The sequence below is a fragment of the Podarcis cretensis genome (assembly GCF_951804945.1).
Source record: "Podarcis cretensis genome assembly, chromosome: 4".
Lineage (NCBI taxonomy): Eukaryota > Metazoa > Chordata > Lepidosauria > Squamata > Lacertidae > Podarcis > Podarcis cretensis.
Window position 1 is genome coordinate 3,658,634 of NC_137173.1, and position 24,137 is coordinate 3,682,770.

The following is a 24,137-nucleotide window of genomic DNA, read 5'->3' on the forward strand; positions in this document are numbered from 1 at the left end:
TCACATTCTATGAAAATATTTTCAGAGCTTTTTTCTGGTTTTTTTAAGTCTACTATCAAACTTGGGGGTCCTTGTTATCATTATCCTCTTCTCCCTCTTCTTCTTTCTCTTCAGACTGGTCCCGTCCTGGTCTTACCTTCTCCACTTTTCCCAACTCTTTATCATATCTTCTGGAGAATTTTTCCAGATCCTGAAGGCTAATTAGTTTGAACCTCTTGTCTTTGTAATAGAAGGAAATTCCTTCTGGAAATTCCCATCTATGCTGGATTCCATTTTGCTTTAACTGGCCAACTGGTTGGTGGCAGCGGATTAGTGGTGTACGGGTCAATAGTCCGTGAGATGACTGCGGCTCCGTACGAATGCCACAGTTGGCGCCATAGATTTCTGATTGGGTTAATGTTTGCGCTATTCCCAAGCCATTCCAGCAGTGCAATAGGATTATCTTTAAAGCACCTTTTGCACACAGCATGGAACATTCATGGAACTGAATCCTGTTGAAATAAGAAAGAAAGAAAGAAAGATTTGTATAAATATATATAGAAATGCTTCAGTATCTGGGAAAAGATCACGTGGTACCCTTCAGTTTGGGCTCAACATTCCCATTAATGATGTAAATTCTGCCCACACCTTTTGCTGCCATACAACCCCAGATCATCACACTGTCTGGGTGTTTCACAGACGGTGTAATGCAAGTAGGATGTAAATCTTCTCTGATTCCTCTCTTCTCCGATTAAAGAAACTCACGTATTTCATGCAATCACTACCAAGCAAGGTAGTGTCCCATTGTTCCGCTGTCCAGTTAACATGGGTTTAATCTTTTCAACTTTTGCTTGAGAGATTACAATGGCTATTTCCTTAGAATTCTAACATCTAGATCAGTCCTTGCACTCAACTTCCCATTACATTGTGCCATGTCATCTTGTATACACCCAGAAGATTTTCTTCTGTCATGTAGGGACAGTCTCTCCACTCGTCCATCGTCACTTGCCTTTGTGCACCTTTTCCTGCCTTTACCAGTCAGATTTTGTAGTGACTGAGTCTCCTTATACCCCTTCAAAAATATAGAAAGGCCAGCTTTGGTTTTGTTTTCCCCAATCTTTCATCTAATTTCTTCATAACTGTAGCCTTGTTCACTTAATATTAGAATCTTACATCGCTTTCTGGGTGACCAGTCAACTCTTTGTTCCATTTCTATAATTTTATTATGTTTTACAACCTCACTAAATGAAAGAACACAAAAAACCAACCAACTTGATAGCAATCACATAACACACCCAAAAACACACCTAAGCAAGTTGGGCTTCCTTTTTTGGTTATTGGCTATAACGTTTGATAACATACAGGTAATTGAACAAATTTTGTTGGATTACATTCTTGATTAAATTATCTTTCCATTGATATATAATTTTATGAAATTACTCCAAAAGAAGTGGTGTTTTGAGCCATCAAACCTCTGAAATACACTTTTTTCCGGAAGTCGTCCACAATTTTGACCACGACTGTATAACAAAGCAACATTCATCAACTCATCAGAATCTCATAATAAACAAACAACACAGGTAATGAACACACATGCAACTCCCTTCAGATCTTCTCCATTTGTTCCTGAGGCTCTAATCCGTTTTTGTTTCCATTGCAGATGGTGATGAATTGGAAATCGAGAACAAAGGTGACCACGACAAAATCCCCAGAGAGGAGAAGCCATGTAAAAATTTGGAGTGTGGGGAAACTTTCAGTCAGAGCTCCTATTCGACTTCCCATCAACAAAATCTCCTTGGAAAGAAACGATATCAATGCATGGATTGTGGAAAGAGCTTCAGTCAGAGCTCCTCTCTCACTTCCCATCAAAGAATTCATACAGGGGAGAAACCCTATCACTGTGTAGAATGTGGAAAGAGCTTCAGGAGGAGCTGCAATCTCACTTCCCATCAAAGAATTCATACAGGGGAGAAACCTTTTCAGTGCTTTGAATGTGGAAAGAGCTTTAGTCGCAGCCACAGTCTCACTTCCCATCAAAGAATTCATACAGGGGATAAACCCTATCAGTGCATGGAATGTGGAAAGAGCTTCACTGAAAACTCCTCTTTCACTTCCCATCAAAGGATTCATACAGGGGAGAAACCCTATCAGTGTGTGGAATGTGGAAAGAGCTTCACGCATAGCTGCTCTCTCACTTTCCATCAAAGAATTCATACAGGGGAGAAACCCTATCAGTGTGTGGAATGTGGAAAGAGCTTCAGGAGGAGCTGTGATCTCACTTCCCATAACAGAATTCATACAGGGGAGAAACCCTATCAGTGTGTGAAATGTGGAAAGAGCTTCAGGAAGAGCTCCAATCTCACTACGCATCAGAGAATTCATACAGGGGAGAAACCCTATCAGTGTGTGGAATATGGAAAGAGCTTCAATCAGAGGTCCTCTCTCACTTCCCATCAAAGAATTCATACGGGGGAGAAACCCTATCAGTGTGTGAAATGTGGAAAGAGCTTCAGTAAGAGCTCCCATCTCACTTCCCATCAAAGAATTCATACAGGGGAGAAACCCTATCAGTGTGTGGAATGTGGAAAGAGCTTCAGTCAGAGCTCCAATCTAACTACACATCAAAGAATTCATACAGGGGAGAAACCCTATCAGTGTATGGAATGTGGAAAGAGCTTCAGTCAGAGTGCCAGTCTTACTTCCCATCAAAGAATCCATACAATGGTCGGAAAAACCATTATACAGCTTTAGGAACCAGGCAGACGCACCTTTTTGGATCCCTTCAAATCGGGATTTAGGCCTCACCATGGGACTGAAACTAACTTGGTTGCACTGGTTGATGATCTCTGGCGGGCTAGGGACAAAGGTGAGAGTTGTTTCCTGGCTCTGCTGGATCTCTCAGCGGCCTTTGATACAATGACCATAACATCCTTCTGGACCGTCTAGAGGGGCTGGGAGCTGGGGCCATACCAAATGGAAGTCCGTTGTGAAGAGGTCACTTTCCCCACTGCTGAACAATGCCACAGGTAAGACTTCCGGGTTAGCGCCATCGGCAAATGGCGGATTCCCTCTGATTCGGAGGGAGCAGCTCTGTGGAAATCGGGTCTGCACCACTATGGTGAAGCGGGGACCCTTTAAAAATCACAGGCGGGTGAAGCCTGTGAGCGTGGGACTCGGCAGGCACCCTTTGCACCCCAGTTCGCAAGGAAACCCATTTACGGGCTCCAGAGCAAAGCGGGGTGAGTGGCGCGGTGCTGTGAGTCAACTGCTTCTTTCACGGAGCGAAGCCGCATAGCCGTTGCCAGAGAGCGCTGACTTTTTCCTGGGACAATTCGACTACAAAAAGCAATTACCTGTGAGTAGGGGAAATTGGATTTATTTAAAAAGGAGGAAAAAAAGACTTAATTGGATAACGAAGCGGGGTGGTCTAAACAGGATGTCCGCCTTCTGCTTTTGTAAATAGATCAAAGCAAACAGACTAAGCTAAAGCTTTGGGATTTCGCCTGGAAAGGACTGACTTCTAACACGATAAAGTTCTGAACCCCCTTCCTAGGAAGCAGGGAAGGAGGGGGGACGTTTTGGACTGTGTATACCTGCAAGAGAGAGGGAAAGAGCTTAAAATCCACTGCTCAAACTTGGGAACGGTCTGCCAGTAGACAGTAGACAAAGACTGTCGTCTTTTGAACTGCGCTCTAACTGTCAATAGAAGGTTTGCTGACAGCAAGAGAGATACATTGTGATCAGTTATCCTACTTTGTTTGCAAAAAGGAGAGAAAGTAATTGTAAAGTAACAAAAATTGGAACTGTTTATTTTTCCCGGTTGGAGTTTTAAAAGGTTATTTCCTTTTTGGACTATTGCAACTGTTTCCCCCTAGAGGGAGTTTTAGAAATTGCTACAAGGGGAATTTTCCACTGGTAAACAGAAACTGTGTATCTGGGTGACCTTGGCTCTTCTATTGTTTAAGTGTTATGGCAGATGGGAAAGAAAAAGTAGATTTGTCACTCCCAGACAGAACAACAAGGTCTGGGAAGACCTTGGGGCAGCGAAGGCAATCAGCTGCTGGTCTCACTACTTTATCTGTGACTGTACCAACACAACCTAAGTCTAGTGGAATGTCTTCAGAAGATGCTTTAGCGAACGCACTGGCCAAGATTAATGAATCTTTGGTGCAACTCAGTACAAGGGTTGAAGAGACAAATAAGAGGGTTGAGGAGACAAATAAGAGGGTCGAAGAGACCAAAACGACTGTGGATGAGACAAAAGTGAAGGTCGACACTGCAACCACTAAAATTGACTTAAATACAGAAACTTTAAACAGTTTGGGACAAAAGGTCAACACTAATATAGAATCTATTCAGAAATTGTTGCAGGAATCCACTTTGACCCAACAGACTGCAGATGAAGCTAAGGAGAAAGCTGCTGCTGCGGAATTCAAGATAACACAACTGGAAACAGAGAAGGTTCCAGACCTACAGAAACAAATTGAAGACCATAAACTGATGCTGTCTATGATTGAATTGAAGGAAAAACAGATGAACTTAAGGATTAGAGCTGTACCCGAATTGGAGGAGGGCACCCTGATAGACTTTTTGACACAGGAATTTGCAGAGTTTTGGAAGTCGGATCTGAAACAAGAATTTAAAATTGTGAGGGCCTTCAGACTAGGAAAAGGAGGAAAGAAGATCAAAATAAGGGACTGTCTGATTACCCTCCGATCTAAAGAAGAGAGAGACAAAATTTTGGGTTTGCACTTTCAGAATCCTTTGATAATTCAGCAATCAAGAGTGGAAATTTTTAAAGACATACCGAAACATCTTTTGGATCTTAGATCCAATTTTGGAGATTTGGTTGCCCTTCTGAGAACGAACAAAATCATTTTCAGGTGGGAATTCCCCCAAGGCCTATCTTTTAGTTACAAAGGAAGAAAGATAAAAATAAGATCAGTTGAGGAAAAAGACAAGTTTTTGGGAAACCACGAAGATCTGCAGAAAGAACTTGGAAAAGAGCCAGAAGTTTTGGACAAGAGTTCACCAAAAGAGGGAAATCAACACCACCGACAGATATAGACAAAGTACTGGGTGCTGGTGGAGGAAAAGCAGAGTAATTGCATCATGACACTGCAAGTATTAAGCTGGAATGTGAATGGACTGAACTCCCCGGAAAAAAGGCGGAGTCTTTCATTTATTAAAAAAAGAACAATTGGATTTGATTTGTTTACAAGAAACACATGTGACAAGGCTACATCGGAAGATTCTGAGTAACAAAAGATTGTTGTTGTTTAGTCGTTTAGTCGTGTCCGACTCTTCGTGACCCCATGGACCAGAGAATGCCAGGCACTCCTGTCCTCCACTGCCCCCCGCAGCTTGGTCAGACTCATGCTGGTAACCTCGAAAACACTATTCAACCATCTCGTCCTCTGTCGCCCCCTTCTCCTTGTGCCCTCCATCTTTCCCAACATCAGGGTCTTCTCCAGGGAGTCTTCTCTTCTCATGAGGTGGCCAAAGTACTGGAGCCTCAGCTTCACAATCTGTCCTTCCAGTGAGCACTCAGGGCTGATTTCCTTCAGAATGGAGAGGTTTGATCTTCTTGCAGTCCATGGGACTCTCAAGAGTCTCCTCCAGCACCATAATTCAAAAGCATCAATTCTTCGGCGATCAGCCTTCTTTATGGTCCAGCTCTCACTTCCATACATCACTACTGGGAAAACCATAGCTTTAACTATACGGACCTTTGTTGGCAAGGTGATGTCTCTACTTCTCAAGATGCTGTCTAGGCCTGTCATTGCCCTTCTCCCAAGAAGCAGGCGTCTTTTAATTTCGTGGCTGCTGTCACCATCTGCAGTGATCATGGAGCCCAAGAAAGTAAAATCTCTCACTGCCTCCATTTCTTCCCCTTCTATTTGCCAGGAGGTGATGGGACCAGTAGCCATGATCTTCGTTTTTTTGATGTTGAGCTTCAGACCATATTTTGCACTCTCCTCTTTCACCCTCAATAAAAGGTTCTTTAATTCCTCCTCACTTTCTGCCATCAAGGTTGTGTCATCTGCATATCTGAGGTTGTTGATATTTCTTCCGGCAATCTTAATTCCGGCTAGGGATTCATCCAGCCCAGCCTTTCGCATGATGAATTCTGCATATAAGTTAAATAAGCAGGGAGACAAAATGCAGCCTTGTCGTACTCCTTTCCCAATTTTGAACCAGTCAGTTGTTCCATATCCAGTTCTAACTGTAGCTTCTTGTCCCACATAGAGATTTCTCAGGAGATAGATGAGGTGATCAGGCACTCCCATTTCTTTAAGAACTTGCCATAGTTTGCCATGGTCGACACAGTCAAAGGCTTTTGCATAGTCAATGAAGCAGAAGTAAATGTCTTTCTGGAACTCTCTAGCTTTCTCCATAATCCAGCGCATGTTTGCAATTTGGTCTCTGGTTCCTCTGCCTCTTCTAAATCCAGCTTGCACTTCTGGGAGTTCTCGGTCCACATACTGCTTGAGCCTTCCTTGTAGAATTTTAAGCATAACCTTGCTAGCGTGAGAAATTAGTGCAATTGTGCGATAGTTGGAGCATTCTTTGGCACTGCCCTTCTTTGGGATTGGGATGTAGACTGATCTTCTCCAATCTTCTGGCCACTGCTGAGTTTTCCAAACTTGCTGGCATATTGAGTGTAGCACCTTAACAGCATCATCTTTTAAAATTTTAAATAGTTCAGCTGGAATACCATCACTTCCACTGGCCTTGTTATTTGCAGTGCTTTCTAAGGCCCATTTGACTTCACTCTCCAGGATGTCTGGCTCAAGGCACTAATGAAATATAAGAATGTGCTGGAAAGGAATTAATTGGCTTCAGCAGAAAGGTTTGGTAAAATAAGAATATCTAAGAAAGGATTGATAATAGACGAAAATTTGGAAAATATAATATGCGATGATAAACAATTAAGGGTAAATTAATTAATACCATCACTTCCACTGGCCTTGTTATTTGCAGTGCTTTCTAAGGCCCATTTGACTTCACTCTCCAGGATGTCTGGCTCAAGGTCAGCAACCACACTACCTGGGGTATATGAGACATCCGTTTCTTTCTGGTATAATTCCTCTGTGTATTCTTGCCACCTCTTCTTGATGTCTTCTGCTTCTGTTAGGTCCTTTCCACTTTTGTCCTTTATTATGGAAATCTTTGTACGAAATGTTCCTTTCATATCTCCAATTTTCTTGAACAGATCTCTGGTTCTTCCCATTCTATTGCTTTCCTCTATTTCTTTGCATTGCTTGTTTAAGAAGGTCTTCTTGTCTCTCCTTGCTATTCTTTGGAAATCTGCATTCAATTTCCTGTATGTTTCATGATCTCCCTTGCATTTTGCTTGCCTTCTCTCCCCCGCTATTTGTAAGGCCTCATTGGACAGCCACTTTGCTTTCTTGCATTTCCTTTTCATTGGGATGGTTTTCGTTGCTGCCTCCTGTATAATGTTACGAGCCTCCATCCATAGTTCTTCAGGCACTCTGTCCACCAAATCTAAATCCTTAAACCTGTTCCTCACTTCCACTGTGTATTCATAAGGGATTTGACTTAGATTGTATCTTACCGGCCCAGTGGTTTTTCCTACTTTCTTCAGTTTAAGCTTGAATTTTGCTATAAGAAGCTGATGATCTGAGCCACAGTCAGCTCCAGGTCTTGTTTTTGCTGACTGTATAGAGCTTCTCCATCTTTGGCTGCAGAGAATATAATCAATCTGATTTCGATGCTGCCCATCTGGTGATGTCCATGTGTAGAGTCGTCTCTTGTGTTGTTGGAAAAGCGTGTTTGTGATGACCAGCTTGTTCTCTTGACAGAACTCTATTAGCCTTTGCCCTGCTTCGTTTTGATCTCCAAGGCCAAACTTGCCAGTTGTTCCTTTTATGTCTTGACTCCCTACTTTAGCATTCCAATCCCCCATAATGAGAAGAACATCCTTCTTTGGTGTCACTTCTATAAGGTGTTGTAAGTCTTCATAGAATTTGTCAATTTCAGTTTCTTCAGCACCAGTAGGTAAAGGTAAAGGTACCCCTGCCCGTACGGGCCAGTCTTGACAGACTCTGGGGTTGTGCGCCCATCTCACTTAAGAGGCCAGGGGCCAGCGCTGTCCGGAGACACTTCCGGGTCACGTGGCCAGCGTGACATCGCTGCTCTGGCAAGCCAGAGCCGCACACGGAAACGCCGTTTACCTTCCCGCTGGTAAGCGGTCCCTATTTATCTACTTGCACCCGGAGGTGCTTTCGAACTGCTAGGTTGGCAGGCGCTGGGACCGAGCAGCGGGAGCGCACCCCGCCGCAGGGATTCGAACCGCCGACCTTTCGATCGGCAAGTCCTAGGCGCTGAGGCTTTAACCCACAGCGCCACCCATAAACTTGGATTACTGTGATGTTAAAAGGTCTGCCTTGGATTCGTATCAAGATCATTCTATCATTTTTGAGATTGCATCCCAGTACAGCTTTTGCCACTCTTTTGTTGACTATGAGGGCCACTCCATTTCTTTTACGGGTTTCTTGCCCACAGTAGTAGATATGATGGTCATCCGAACTGAATTCACCCATTCCCGTCCATTTTAGTTCACTGATGCCCAGGATGTCAATATTTATTCTTGCCATCTCATTTTTGACCACCTCCAACTTACCCATGTTCATGGTTCTTACATTCCAGGTTCCTATGCAATATTTTTCTTTACAGCATTGGACTTTCCTTTCGCTTCCAGGCATATCCGCAACTGAGCGTCCTTTCGGCTTTGGCCCAGCCGCTTCATCAGCTCTGGATCTACTTGTACTTGCCCTCCGCTCTTCCCCAGTAGCATGTTGGACGCCTTCCGACCTGAGGGGCTCATCTTCCAGCGTCATAACTTTTATATGCCTGTTGTCTTTGTCCATGGAGTTTTCTTGGCAGGGATACTGGAGTGGCTTGCCGGTTCCTCCTCCAGGTGGATCACGTTTGGTCAAAACTCTCCACTATGACCTGTTCATCTTGGGTGCCCTGCTCGGCATAGTTCATAGCTTCTCTGAGTTCTTCAAGCCCCTTCGCCACGGCAAGGCAGTGATCCATGAAGGGGAAACAAAAGATTAGGACATGAATTTATTTCATCGGATAAAGTTAAGAAAAGAGGAGTAGTACTTTATGCAAAGAAGAGCCTGTCACCGAAATTCTTATTTAAAGATGACAAAGGAAGATTTGTTGCAATTGAAATTCAATCACAAGGAGAGAAGTTTTTGATAGTAGGCATTTATGCACCAAATGAGGGGAAATCGGAGTTTTTTAAGAAGTTGCATGAAACTCTGATGGACTACTTGGACTATAATATGATCTTGATGGGAGATTGAATGGAGTGGTGTCAACTAATATGGATAAGGCCCAGAGACTGGTGGTTACAAAAGATGGCAGATTACCAAAGACGTTTTTTGACATGGCTGACAGTATGGACCTTGCTGACATTTGGAGAACTAAGAATCCCTTGGGAAGAGAAGGAACTTTCTTCTCTGAAACCAAAATGACATGGACAAGAATTGACCAAATTTGGGTAACTAGGGGGCTGGCCCTGAAGATTAAAAAAGTGGAAATTTGCCCCAAAACTTGCTCCGACCACAATGCGGTGAAGATGGAAATGAAACTAACACCAGTTGGTTCCTTTAGATGGAGGATGAATGATACCTTGTTTAGGAATGAAGGAGTGATTAAATAGGCTCAAAAAACCTTGAGAGACTATTTTGAGATAAAAATGAACACCACTGTTGAAAAAAGAGTAATATGGGACGCATGTAAAGCAGTTATGAGAGGGTTTCTGATACAACAAAATGCAATTAAGAAGAGAGCTCAAAACGAAAAAAAGGATAAAATTTTGGAGAAAATTAATGAAGGAGAAAAGAGACTGAGAGCAAAACCAAAATCACAGGAGATCCTGAAAGAGATAAAGTTATATCAAGTACAATATATGAAATTGATAAATCAGGAAATAGAATGGAAGATTAAACAGATGAGACAAAAGACATTTGAATCGGCTAACAAATGCGGGAAACTGCTGGCTTGGCAAATGAAAAAAAGACAAAAGCTTAATACTATTACCAATTTGGAAGTGGAGGGAAAGAATATACAGAATCCTGTGGAGATCAGGAAGTGTTTTCAAAAGTATTTTAAACAGCTATATACACAGGAGACCCAGAAAGAAATGGACATTGACCGATTTCTGAAAATAAATGGACTACAAAAAATCTCTCAAGAGAATAAGTCAATGCTGAATTATAAAATAACAGATCAAGAGGTGGAAGGAGCTATTCAGAATATGAAATTGGGCAAATCTCCAGGGCCGGATGGCTTGACTTCAAGATATTATAGAGTTTTGAAAGAATGGCTAGTACAGCCTTTGAAGGAAGTTTGCAATGAAATACTGGAGGGGGGAAAGGCACCAGAGTTGTGGAAAGAAGCCTATATTACACTTATACCGAAAATAGAGTCTGAGAAGACACAGCTTAAGAATTACCGCCCCATATCTTTGCTCAATGTGGATTACAAAATTTTTGCTGAAATCATGGCTAAAAGATTAAAAAAGGTATTGGTAGAAGAAATCCATAAAGATCAGGCGGGCTTTCTCCCAGGGAGACACTTGTCAGATAATGCAAGTAATATAATTAATATTTTAGAAAAATTACAAATGAATATTAACACTAAAGCAGTTTTTATATTTGTGGACGTGGAGAAAGCCTTTGACAATATTTCTTGGAGCTTTATGAAGAAAAAATTACAGGGAATGGGGGAAGGCCAAGGTTTTGAAAACGGTATAGGTGCAATTTACTCAGAACAAAAAGCTAAATTAATTGTGAACAATGTAATTACAGAAGAATTTAAGATTGAGAAAGGAACACAACAGTGTTGCCCAATCTCCCCATTGCTTTTTATATCGGTCCTGGAGGTTTTGTTCAATATGATTAGAAGGGACCAATTGGTTAAAGGTATACAAGTCGGAGCCAAACAGTATAAATTGAAAGCATTCGCTGATGATTTAGTTTTGACATTACAGGAGCCAGAATCCAGTACTAAAAGAGTATTGCAATTAATTCAAGAATTTGGTCAGGTTGTGGGCTTTAAGTTGAATAAGCTGAAAACTAAGGTGTTAGAGAAAAATCTAACAGTGATTGAGAAAGAGAGGTTTCAGAAGGAGACAGGATTAACATTGGTTAAGAAAGTGAAATACCTGGGGGTTAATGTGAATTTATTCAAAGATAACTATGAAAAATGTTGGATGGAAGTGAAAAAGGATCTAGAAATATGGTCAAATTTGAAGTTATCAATGCTAGGCCGAATTGCTGCGATAAAGATGAATGTATTGCCAAGGATGTTGTATCTGTTTCAAACATTGCAAATTTTGGACAAGATGGACTGTTTCAAGAAGTGGCAGAGAGACATTTCTAGATTTGTCTGACAGGGCAAGAAGCCTCGAATAAAATTTAAGATTTTAACTGACGCTAAAGAAAGAGGGGGATTTGCCCTGCCAGACCTGAAGCTTTATTATGAATCAGCCGCTTTTTGCTGGCTGAGAGAATGGCTGCTTCTTGAAAACACGGACATTTTGGATTTAGAAGGTTTCAATAATGTATTTGGGTGGCATTCATATCTGTGGTATGATAAGGTCAAAGCACATAAAGCGTTTAAAAAACATATTGTCAGGAAAGCACTGTTCAATGTTTGGATAAGATATAAGGACTTGCTTGAAAATAAAACTCCAAGGTGGTTGTCACCAATGGAAGCTAAGGCTCAGAAAAAACTCAGTGTGGAGGCAAATTGGCCGAAATATTGGGAAATTTTGGAACAAGAAGGAGACAGATTAAAACTGCAGAGTTTTGACAAATTAAAAAACAAAGTACGAGACTGGCTTCATTATCAAATAAGGGAGGCTTATAATTTGGACAAGAAAATTGGTTTTCAGGTGGAAAAATCAAAATTGGAAACAGAATTGTTAGATCCTAAAACTAAGAATTTGTCAAGAACGTATAACTTGCTGTTGAAATGGAATACACAGGATGAAACGGTTAAATCTGTTATGATTAAATGGGCACGAGATGTTGGACATAACATTATGATGGCTGACTGGGAACAGTTATGGACCACAGGTATGAAATTTATGGCATGTAATGCCTTAAGAGAGAATATAATGAAAATGATTTACAGGTGGTACATGACACCAGTCAAGCTTGCAAAAATTTATCACCTGCCCGATAATAAATGTTGGAAATGTAAAGAGATTGAAGGTACATTCTTTCACCTTTGGTGGACATGCCCAAAGATTAAGACCTTTTGGGAGATGATTTATAATGAAATGAAAACGGTATTTAAATATACCTTCCAGAAGAAACCAGAGGCCTTTCTCTTGGGCATGGTTGGCCAATTGATGCTAAAGGAGGATAGAACTTTATGTACGCCACAACAGCAGCAAGAATACTTATCGCAAAGTATTGGAAAACACAAGATCTACCCACCCGGGAAGAATGGCAGATGAAGGTGATGGACTATATGGAACTGGCTGAGATGACTGGCAGAATCCGAGACCAAGGAGAAGAGTCGGTGGAAGAAGATTGGAAAAAAATTAAAGTTTATCTTCAGAAATATTGTAAAATTAAGGAATGTTAGAAAGATGTTGGAATAAAATTATGTGGTTTTAGCAGAAAAGATATAAAGGATTATGCAAAAATGAATTGGTGAAAGAAGAGAATGCAAAATTACAGTATATTAAGATAAATTATTAAGATAAAAACAAAGCTGGAAAGGATTTGCTGAAATATCTAACTGAATTAGAATACAAAAATGGGAGGTGCGAGAAGGTCAAGGAAGTAAGCGAATGAAAGCAAGTGATGTAAAGGTTTGACTTGTTTCTTTTTTATCCCTTCTCTGTTTTTTGATGATGTTTGTTTTCTATGTATTGTTCTTTCTTTTTCTTTTTTGATTGTTCTGTTTTAACTACTTATATTTTTTCTTTTTTTCTGTAACCTTTAAAAAAAAATCCTAATAAAAATTTATTTAAAAAAAAAACAAAAAAAAACAATGCCACAGGTAGAAGAGATGGAATGCTAGACGTGTTCTGCGGGGCAAGGGGAGCTGCTGGGAAATTGAACTACGGGCTCAAAGTATTACTTTCTCTAAAGTTGCTGCCATTATAGACCTTGCCATTCAAATGGTATGCATGCATCATGTGATTGATAGTGCAAGGCGGGCCTTACCTGGCCCTCCACCAATATTTTATTCAAGTTGGCACCACTGGGTCGGGTGGTTTACAGATTAAATAAATACATAAATCGCCTTGCTTTGCACATGTCAATATCCTCATTTATTCTTTTAAAAATTTATTTGCCCTTCATCTGAAGATTTTACAACATAAAGGATGAAAGCATGGCTTTTTCACAAACAAGCCAGAGAAATCTCTCCTTTTCTTTTTTTGGATGGAGTTACAAACTTTGTTGATTAGTGGACTGCTGTGGAAATAGTGCATCTCTATTTCAATAAGGATTTTGACAAAGTCCTCTGAGATTTATGTGAGGAAGCTGGTAAAATGTGGGCTGAATGAGGTATATGTCTTAGGACATCAAATTGGGAAAGTGGATTTTAAACTGACTGAAGAGGTTTTATGCCCTTGGGAATTTGGTCTCTTAAATCTACCCCTTCGCCTTCCGTTTCAGTGCGCTGCTCTGGTTTGCCAGAAGCGGCTTAGTCCTGCTGGCCACATGACTCGGAAGCTGTACGCCGGCTCCCTCACCCAATAAAGTGAGATGAGCACCGCAACCCCAGAATCAGCCACGACTGGACCTAATGGTCAGGGGTCCCTTTACCTTTACCTATGCATTATAGCAGGGACATCCAACTTCCAAGATGCTGAGATCTACTCCCAGTAATAAAAAACCTGCCAGTCATCTACCCATTGTCTTTGACCAGAGTTGTTGAGCTTTTCTCAGGGAGCAGTGACCAGAGTTGTGGATCCACCAGCAGATCGCGACTGACCTGTTGCACGTGCCTCCATTCTAGGAATTTGCAAAACAACATCAAACCTTGCGTTATGTGAAATACATTCGACAAACACAAGACGTAACCGGCTGTGCATTCACATAAACAATACTCTTCTGTATATTCTTATCACAATATCAAATGTTTATCTTGCACAGAAACAGCACATAAAGTGCAATAATATAGACGGAAGTCCCAATAAATCACTTCATTCATAAAGACCAAGTGTCTGCTAGTTTCTGTTCCACATATGTTCATAAAGTCCAAATTGGAGCCTACTACAGGTGGCGCTGTGGGTTAAAGCCTCAGCGCCTAGGACTTGCCGATCGAAAGGTTGGCGGTTCGAATCCCTGCGGCGGGGTGCGCTCCCGCTGCTCGGTCCCAGCGCCTGCCAACCTAGCAGTTCGAAAGCACCTCCGGGTGCAAGTAGATAAATAGGGACCGCTTACCAGCGGGAAGGTAAACGGCGTTTCCGTGTGCGGCTCTGGCTCGCCAGAGCAGCGATGTCACGCTGGCCACGTGACCCGGAAGTGTCTCCGGACAGCGCTGGCCCCTGGCCTCTTAAGTGAGATGGGCGCACAACCCCAGAGTCTGTCAAGACTGGCCCGTACGGGCAGGGGTACCTTTACCTTTACCTTTTACAGTTCCATAGTATAGCAGTGTTGCTCATGTCTCCATTGTAGGAACGGCATTCCTGACCCAGAATTTCACAGGAAGTCCCTCAGATGATTCCCCTTTCAAACAGGATACGTGAACCTGGGCCAGTAGGGTCCTCCTCACCGGCAGACGGACAACCCCTTCCCCAAAGCCCCGTCCTCCAACACTTCCCCATGGGGGTCCCTCCCCAGAATGGCCTCCACTGTCCGGTGCTTGGACACCTGAAGGGCCTGGAGGCCTCTCCGGGCAGCTGCTTGGCAGCTCTGCATCACCTGGAGCAAGAAATCTTGTTCTGGCTCCAGCAAAAGTCAGGCTGTCAGTTCCTCGCAAGTGAGAGTCCTGGCAGCGGGGAGCAGGTCTTTGGGATCCTCTCCCTCATTCATAGCTGTCAACTTTTCCCTTTCCTTGCGAGGATCCTTTTCGGAATAAGGGAATTTCCCTTTTTAAAAAAAGGGAAACGTTGACAGTTTTGCTCTCCCTACTCTTGTTTCCTCCAATAGTCACCATTGCTGGATGAAGAAAGCCTGTGGCATATCCTCAAGAAGAGAAAAAGAAGTAATAAATGAAATAAGAAACTGAGAAAATAAGAATCCACTGATTGCCTCGCCTTGTCCTCCGTCAACTGCCATCAACTGCTCTCTCCTCCACTCGCCTCACTGCTAACCCAAAATGGCCGCCTGCAAGTCTGTGGTCCTTGTCACCATGGCAACCCCCTCCCACCTGGACCTGGGCCCACCTGGCTCCACCTATTGATAGATGATGTATAATGAAATGAAATAAAAATGTTTAAGATAACCTTTGTTAAAAGACCAAAAGCATTTTTATTAGATATTTTAGGGCAGGATTTACCAGAAATTAAGAATAATCCATTCATGTATGTGACAACAGCGGCCAGAATTTTTCTAGCTCAAAGATGGAAAGGCGATGAAATACCAGCAAAAGAACACTGGCAAGAAAAGTTGGTGGAATACGCTGAAATGGCGAAGCTAACTGAGAGACTTAAAGATAAGGGCAAAACTGACTTTTAAAAAGATTGGGAACCTTTTAAGATGTATATACAGAAACAATGGATAGAAATGAACTCACTGGCAGGATTTGAGTGATACACTTACAGAGGACAAATACAAACAGAAAATACAATTATGAGGTAAAAATGAGAAGGAAGAGACAAATGTTATAATCTTCATTTTAATATAGAAGGAATACAAAATTATAAGCAAAAGAAACAGAAATGTTCTAAACCAGGAAGGGAAGTTGGGGGAAGTCACATGGCGCGGGGGGGTGTTAATTAAAATTGTAAAATGTAATTTGAATGTTTGATTATGTTAAAATTTCTTTAATTCAGTTATTAAAAGTGGCTCCTCTTACTTAAGGGCCGTACAGACCTCATGGGACACCAGAGCAGATTCCCTTGTTGCTTTTTTGAGTCAACCAGCAATGGGGGTTGCATTTCCTTATTTACAGGAGGGCTGTTGCTGAAGCACATGACATGCTCTTCACACTTAGTTATCTATAAGGAGCACAGGCACAAATTATTGTGTGTGTGTGTGTGTGTGTGTGTGTGTTTGTATTTGCAAACTACCCCAGTCTCTGAGCAGTGAGATTCCAGGGGTCCCAGGAGCTTCTCCAGATTCAGTTTCCTTGGAACCAAGGTCAGTGGAGACTGGGGCGTCTTTATGATATAGTTTTATTTACTCACATACACAACCGGAGTGTAGGACAGAGGGGCTCATAGCATCAACACCCAAACAGATTGCTTCTACATTAGTCACAGCTTTGGCTCCGGCACAGAGCAAGCTGGTTTCGGGGTTTCCCACAACTCTCTCTGGGTCTTGCTTTTCTACCTAGCAGCCAGGTGAGATGGGAGGGGGGAGGACACCCCCCCATTAGCTGCAGCTCTTGCAACCCAGCTCCTTCGTTGGGAATGCTGAGGAGGACACTCTATGGCCAGGAAAGGCCCTTGTCTTGCCAAGAAACTTGTCTGTGGGAATCGTGCATCCATAATGCTACGGAAAGGGTGAATGTCTTCTAGAATTCTCTGGTGTCACCAGAAGAGAAAGCCGTTCTTTTCAGTTAGGTCTGTTATCAACTACAGAGGATGGGTAGCCTTGGGAGCCTCTGGGGGAGATGGAAGTGATGAATGGACTGAATCCATGGGGGAAAGCTACTTGCTCTGAGATGGGGGACCTTCGGGCAGAGGCCAGCAGAGAAGGGATGCCGTTGGCTGCTGGTTTCTGTTCCTCCCCACTTTCCCAAAGGGCGTAACATCGGCGGTCCTGCGGGAGGAAAGAGCGTCTCGGAGTCAGGGGCCAATCTGGGCCAAAGCGGCCCCCACTGCCCCCACCACGGAGTCCCTGGCACTCCTGGACCATGAGGGATGCCAGCTTTGGTCTTGGACCAAATTGGGGGCCAAAATGTCAGTATTTCATTCTCCCATTGCTAGTGTAACATGATTTCCATGTTTACACCTTCTGTACTGTCTGTGTAAGAATGGAAGTCAGTCTGTAAATCACTTCCATCCTTTGTTCTCTTTTACTCTGACCGAGGAGGAGACGGCTGCGGAAGACAGCTCACGCCATGTTTCACTCACAGAAATAGGACTATACTTCCTTCTCCCACCTTTAAAGTAAACGTCTACGTAATGAAACCGAATCGACCCAAGTCTGCCTTCCTCCACTAACCTGAACTTCACTCTTCCAGCCAAAAGACAACACTTCCCCGTCCCCGGGCGAAAACCCCTGGCCTTTCATTGCTAGAGCTGCCACAACACCAGTGGCATGTACCTCACGGGGACTGACTGAGCGGCCGGCGAGATGCTTTCAGCCTCAGACACTTGGCGGGTTCTGAAATGGCAGTGCAGGCCAGATTCATGACCCTGCCGGGCTGGATTTGACCCGTGGGACATAGATTGAGGACCCCTGGTCTACACTGACTGGCAGCAGCTCCCCAGAGTTTCAGGCAGGGATTTCGTCCAGCCCTTGCAGGAGATTTCAGGGGTTGACCCTGGGACATTCTGCATGCCAAGCAGATTCTCCAGGGCTCCCCATATTTCCCTGCACTTTCAATGCTATGCTATTAGCAACCGTGGATATTCCACCTGCCACTTTTGAAAGGAGAACACTCCCCTGATTAATAATAATAATAATAATAATTTATACCCCACCCATCTGGCTGGGTTTTCCAAGCCACTCTGGGCGGCTTCCAACAAGATATTAAAATACAATAGTCCATCAAATATTAAAAGCTTCCCTAAACATAATAACAACAACCATCCATTTTCAGTCCATTGAATTAGCAATTAAGCATTTCTGGAAAGGGAAATGGCATATTTTGTATATTAGTATAAAAAGCATGCATAGGAAAGTATTACTCATTTATTTTGAGAATAGGATTTATTTCTTTTGAACTTCACTGGGTTCAGCCAGTGCGATTGTTTCAGCAGGGCAGGACCCGCTGCCTTGAGGGACATCTAAGAGCAGTTGGGCAGGGGAAAGGTCTCCCTTGGGAGGTGGGGGACTCTCCTTCCTTGGAGGTCTCTAAGCAGAGATCGGAGGGCCATCTGCCCTGGATGCTTGAGCTGAGATTCCTGCACTGCTGGGGGTTGGACTAGATGACCCTGGGATCCCCTCCTCTCTCTCCACTCCTGAATTCCAGGAGGAGCTTCCTTGCCTCCTGCAAAGCCCCTTTCCCTGCAGGCTCTTCCTCTGGTTTCTGGCCAAGGGAGGGAGATGCTCAGAGTCCAGCCAAGAGTCTCACCCCCAAAAGGATATCTGGGCATGGGCGGAGCCAGGGGGGCAGCTGCCCCCCAAAATCCATAAAAAATAATAAGAATCTGAGGTTCTGCCAAGCAAGAGAGGGCTGAGCTGGAGGGACTCGGCTTGGCAAGGGTTAAAGGGAAGTGAGCTGCCTTCCTAGAGAAGCCAGGAAGCAAGGGGGGGCAGGTCCTCCAGAGCCAAGGCCCCTCCCTCCCCAGTCCTTTCCTGCTTTGGGGTCTCTCCTGCAAGGGCTGCCTCGCTCTCCCCTCCTGGGATCTGGTGAGTCTCCTCTCTCTCCCCCCAGAGGGTGCAGTGGGGAGACGGGGGGGGGGTCCCAGGGCTGCAGCAGGGGAGGGGGCCTGGGGGGCCTGATCTGCTCCTGCAGGGGGGGGACCCCAAGTCAGGGAGGAGGAGAGGGTCCTGCCAGGGAGGGGCCAGGTCTGCCACGCTCTCCTTCCTGCAGATCAGAGGATCCCTGACTTCCACGAAATCTCCCTTCTTTAAACAAAGGAGCCCCTGGCACTTTAGCTCTGTGTGACGTCGCTCAGCCTCATTGCACAACGGAGGAAACATGTGCAAATGGTTTTCCAAAGCTGGACGAGAAGGTGGACAAGCCCCCCCCCAAAAAAAAAACCACGGGGAGGGAGGAAGGGAAAGTAGGAAAGAGAGGCCAGGAATAAAGAGAGGGATCCCGGGCCATAGTCTGGCTGCTGCATTGGGGACCAGTTTGTGTTAAGCTATCTAAAAGAACAACAACAAAAATCAAGGGAGATGCCTTTGGCCCCGCCCACTTGGCCCTCAGGGGGTTGGCCAGATACATTCCTGGCCCTCAGAAGAGAGAAAAAGAGATCTCACCCCACGAATCTGTCTGGACAGTGGCAGAGATTGCAGAAAAGGAGACAGAAGCAGGGAGTGGAGGTGGGGTGAGGGTGGGGCTGGGGAGCAACTCCTGAGGACCCCCAGGTCAGGACCCCCACTAGAGAAAAGCATCCATTTATCACAAGATACAAATGACTCCCTTGTCATTCGGTTCTGACTTCATGCGTTGACTGGAAGGATGGAGAAACCAGGTTGATTAATCTGGCAGAAATCCCTTCAGTTGCCTCCACATTCTGCATTGCTTGAAGGCTAGAGACTTATTTCTTCTCCTCTTCCTCTTTCTTTTCAAAAAGATATCTCATGGTCTGGGATGCGGTGCAGTCCAGCCCTGGTTCCTAGCAAGACTCATCCGTGCTTCCTCAGGGAACCTTTTTCTTCTCCTGATATTTGACAACTTTTGTAACAGAACAATGTATTTGCTTTGAAGGATTTGCTAGCGCTTCTCATTTAGATGGGCAGAACTTGGCAGAAGACCAAAGGGTTCCTTCCGATCTCTCAGAGGCTTCCTGAGAGCACAGATGGATGAGCAAGACTCAGCTGGCCCTGGAACACGAAGAGGCCATGCCAGCCAAACTGGGAGCAGTGGGGGTTTCTGGGAAAACTCTGTGCAGAAGATCCATGGTGAGGAGGACACTCTATGCTCAGAGGTGCAGAGCCAGCAGGTGAGGCAGTTCTGCTGCCAGGAGGCCAAAGGACCCCGAGAGGTTTGCAGCCGACTCTACCACCTTGACCATCAGTGGCTGAAGCCAGAAAGGCACACGAAAGCTGAGATGCTGGACCTGGTGATCTTGGAGCAGTTCCTGGCTGTCCTTCCACCGGAGATGGAGAGCTGGGTGAGGGAATGCGGAGCGGAGACCAGTTCCCAGGCGGTGGCCCTGGCCGAAGGTTTCCTCCTGAGTCAGGCAGAGGAGAGAAAGCAGGTGAGAGAGACTTTCCTCTGGATACTCCCAAGGGGCTCCAAACAGGACAGAGAACATCCCATAATGATCTGCTGATGGTCCATCCTTTTTCTGGGAAAGCATCCATGGAATGAGATCTCACACCCTTCAAGTCTTTGTAATTCTCTTTCTAGTATTTCTCCCCATTCTCTGTTTTGAATCCTTGTTTCTTTCTCAGGGAAAGGATCTCTTTGCAGAAATGGACCTGGATTCCTGTGAGGCAGAGATGCCTCCGTTGGACACCAGAGAGAGGCCACTGGGTAAGGAGGAAGGTGGTTTTTCTCCACTGGTCTCATTCTGTTGGTTTTCCAACACATCTGAGGGTTCATTTCATCCTGTTTTGGGGGGAGACAGTTGGGAACAAGGGTCCAGAAGAGGGTCCACAAAAAAAACATATGAAATGGGCACAAACATCCAAATGCACTCAGTAGGTAAGGTTTTCTCAAAGGCCCATCTGTAGTTAGAGATGCCCTGTTTCACCTGTGAGAGATTCAGGCACTCCTGGCGTCCTGCTTACCTTTTCTCTCTTGCAGGTGGCAGAAGGATGCCGGCAAGACCTCCTGATCCGCCTTTTCATGGGGGCAGAAGGGAAGCAGCGACTGTGGAACCAGATCAGGTTAGGGGAAGCTGCCTTGTGGGGACAGAGGCTGAGGGATGGAGCAATGTCATGGACTGGTTGGGCACAGAGGAATGGTGGGAGGAAGCAGCCGGGGAACCAGGAAGGGAAGATGGCTCAGAGCCCAAGGAGTGGAGGAAGGATGAGCGGTCAGAGGGGCAAGAGGGAGAGGCCTGGGAAGAGGAGGTGTCAGAAGCTGAAGGGGTAACAGGGCTTAGTGAGCTGGGAGACTCTGTGGCAGAATGCAGTGCAGAATCAGAGGCAGAAGAGGAAGGAGGCAAGTGGGAGAGGAAGGTCGAGAGGCTGAGGTGAGTCAGGATAAGGAGGAGCCACCGGTGGCTCCCTCTCCTTTTGCCAGAAGCCGCCCTCCCTGCTAGTCTCTCAGAGTCAGGAGACAAAAATTGTTTTCTAAGCAGTTGACAAACAAGAACAAATAGTGGCCTGGATTCACCTAACCAGCCCTATCGGATGAAAAATGGGGCCTGCCCCCCATTCCTCCCCCTCTCCATGCCACCCTGAACCGCTGGAATTTGGCTCTAGGGCATTGGGAAGGAACCTTCCTGGAACAGCTCAGGAGGAGAGGAGAAAGTGGATCCTTCCATTGAGGAAACTAGAATGTTTGGGTAGGCAGAATGACTTGGGAAACACAAGGCGGAGTAACACCTATTTGCACAAAGACAAATACCCATAATTAAAACGCAGAATAAAATAAGCACCCATAATTAAAATGTGCTACAAAACAATCCTATTGAAACAACAACGGAATTTACAGGAAGGAAACCACATAGCATTCTGGAGCAGATCATATTTCTGCTGTCTCAGAGGCGGACATTTCCCTTTTTCTTTTAGGGTCCAGTGTGCTTTGAAGATGTTGCTGTTCGTTTCACGGACGAGGAGTGGGCGTTGCTGGATCCTGACCAGAGAGCTCTGCATAAGGATGTCATGGAGGAGAATCGTGGGATCATGGCCTCTCTTGGTAAGGCTCCCTGTGGGATCGTCATATCTGGCTGGAAATCCAAAAAATACGTCTATAGACCAACCTCACATATTTTCACAGAGCTCAATAGTGGCCCCTACAACACCTGGGAACCTAACACCCCCACAATAAACAGTAAATTACAGTTTTCTCTTTGAACAATCTTCCTCAGATTATTCCTTTTTCTACCACGATTGGGCTGGTCTGAACTGCCCAGGCCATATTCAATGTCAGCTTCAGAAAGATAAGTAGCTTCAGGTTTTCTGTTTTTGTTTTTGCTCCTGTCAGTCTTGGGTTGACCAAAGAGACGACTGACATTGGAGATGGAGGGGATGCCATGACTGGGCCAAACAAAATTCATCCCAGAGAAGAAGAGCTAGACTTATTGAATTTCAGTTAGAAGTAGCAGTGGTGATGATGATGATGATGATGATACAGTGGTACCTCGGTTTACAAACTTTCCAGAACAGGACTGTTCTTAAATCAAGGTACCACTGTAGTAATAATAATAATTTTTGTTTATACCCTGCCCATCTGCCTGCGTTCCCCCAGCCACTCTGGGCGGCTTCCAACACACATATAAACATGAAACATAAATAATAATAATCTGATTCCATATAAAAAGAACATTAACTTAAAATGAACTTATACTGGTGGCCAAAATTGTGGAAACCTTTTGTGAAAAGTGTATTTCTGAGGTTTGGTGGCTCATAACACTACTTTTGTGTGGAGTAATACCATAAAATTATATAGCAATAGAAAGATAATTTAATGAAGAATGTAATGCGATGAATTTTATAGGTAAAGGTAAAGGTACCCCTGCCCGTACGGGCTAGTCTTGACAGACTCTGGGGTTGTGCGCCCATCTCACTTAAGAGGCCAGGGGCCAGCGCTGTCCGGAGACACTTCCGGGTCACGTGGCCAGCGTGACAAAGCTGCATCTGGCGAGCCAGAGCTGCACACGGAAACGCCATTTACCTTCCCGCTGGTAAGCGGTCCCTATTTATCTACTTGCACCCGGAGGTGCTTTCGAACTGCTAGGTTGGCAGGCGCTGGGACCGAGCAGTGGGAGCGCACCCCGCCGCAGGGATTCGAACCACCGACCTTTCAATCGGCAAGTCCTAAGTGCTGAGGCTTTAACCCACAGCGCCACCTGCGTCCCCAGCAGGGAGGGTAGCTTCTGGCAAAAGGAGAGGGATCCACTGGTGGCACTTCCTTATCCTGACTCACCTCAGCCTCCCGACCTTCCTCTCCCACTCGCCTCCTTCCTCTTCTGCCTCTGATTCTGCACTGCATTCTGCCACAGAGTCTCCCAGCTCACTAAGCCCTGTAACTCCTTCAGCTTCTGACACCTCCTCTTCCCAGGCTTCCCCCTCTGACCGCCCATTCTTCTTCTACCTCCACTTCTTGGGCTCTCAGCCATCTTCCCTTCCTGGTTCCCCAGCTGCTTCCTCCCACCATTTCTCTTTGCCCAACCAGTCCATGACATTGCTCCATCCCTCGGCCTCTCTCCCCACAAGGCAGCTTCTCCTGACCTGATCTGGTTCCACAGCCACTGCTTCCCTTCTGCCCCCATGAAAAGGCGGATCAGGAGGTCTTGCCAGCATCCTTCTGTCACCTGCAAGAGAAAAAAGGTAAGCAGGATGCCAGGAGTGCCGGCTTCTCTCAGAGGTGAAACAGGGCATCTCTAACTTCAGATGGGCCTTTGAGAAAACCTTACCTGCTGAGAGCATTTGGATGTTTGTGCCCATTTCATATGTTTGTGGTGCAGAAATACATCTCCCCTCCTCTGGACCCTTGTTCCCATCTGTCTCCCCCCAAAGCAAGATGAAAAGAACCCTCAGATGACTTGGAAAACCAACAGAATGAGACCAAACAGAGAAAAGCCACCTTCCTCCTTACCCAGTGGCCTCTCTCTGGTGACCAACGGAGGCCTCTCTGCCTCACAGGAATACAGGTCCATTTCTGCAAAGAGATCCTTTCCCTGCAGTACTTATTAGAACAGCAGTCATAAAGAAAAAAACGTGAAACCATTGGTAACCATTAGCTTTAATTACGGCCTTACAACGCCTTCCCATGAAGTGAACCAAGTTTTTAGTTCTGCAGCTGTAATAATGGGAAACCAAGACTGAATTATTGCCTCTGCTAATTGGGCTTTATTGCTGGGTTGCTTCTGAATAACAAGTTTCTTTAGTCGGCTCCAAAGATTTCTGATTGGGTTAAAGTGTGGACTATTCAGTATGGACTAAAGTGTGGGCTATTCAGGATGCCATCAGTATGCTGATGACACCCAACTCTATCTGTTGATGGATGGCCATCCTGACTCGGCCCCA

At 44.8% G+C, this 24,137-nt stretch overlaps 1 protein-coding gene across 2 annotated transcripts in view; it reads left to right on the forward strand.

Annotated features, from left to right (window-relative positions):
• LOC307214755 (uncharacterized protein) overlaps nucleotides 1–24,137 on the forward strand; it is a 46,147-nt gene that overhangs the window by 10,798 nt on the left and 11,212 nt on the right. The window contains exons 1-5 of one of the 2 annotated variants that reach the window (XM_079973731.1): nucleotides 15,737–15,787; nucleotides 19,702–20,194; nucleotides 20,391–20,472; nucleotides 20,746–20,828; nucleotides 21,678–21,804. The exons of the other annotated variant lie outside the window; for it this stretch is intronic. Coding sequence (XP_079829857.1) covers nucleotides 19,793–20,194; nucleotides 20,391–20,472; nucleotides 20,746–20,828; nucleotides 21,678–21,804 — 694 coding nt within the window. The 5' untranslated portion in view covers nucleotides 15,737–15,787; nucleotides 19,702–19,792. Of the gene's footprint in view, nucleotides 1–15,736; nucleotides 15,788–19,701; nucleotides 20,195–20,390; nucleotides 20,473–20,745; nucleotides 20,829–21,677; nucleotides 21,805–24,137 lie in introns of those variants that run through there. 2 annotated transcript variants of the gene reach the window in all.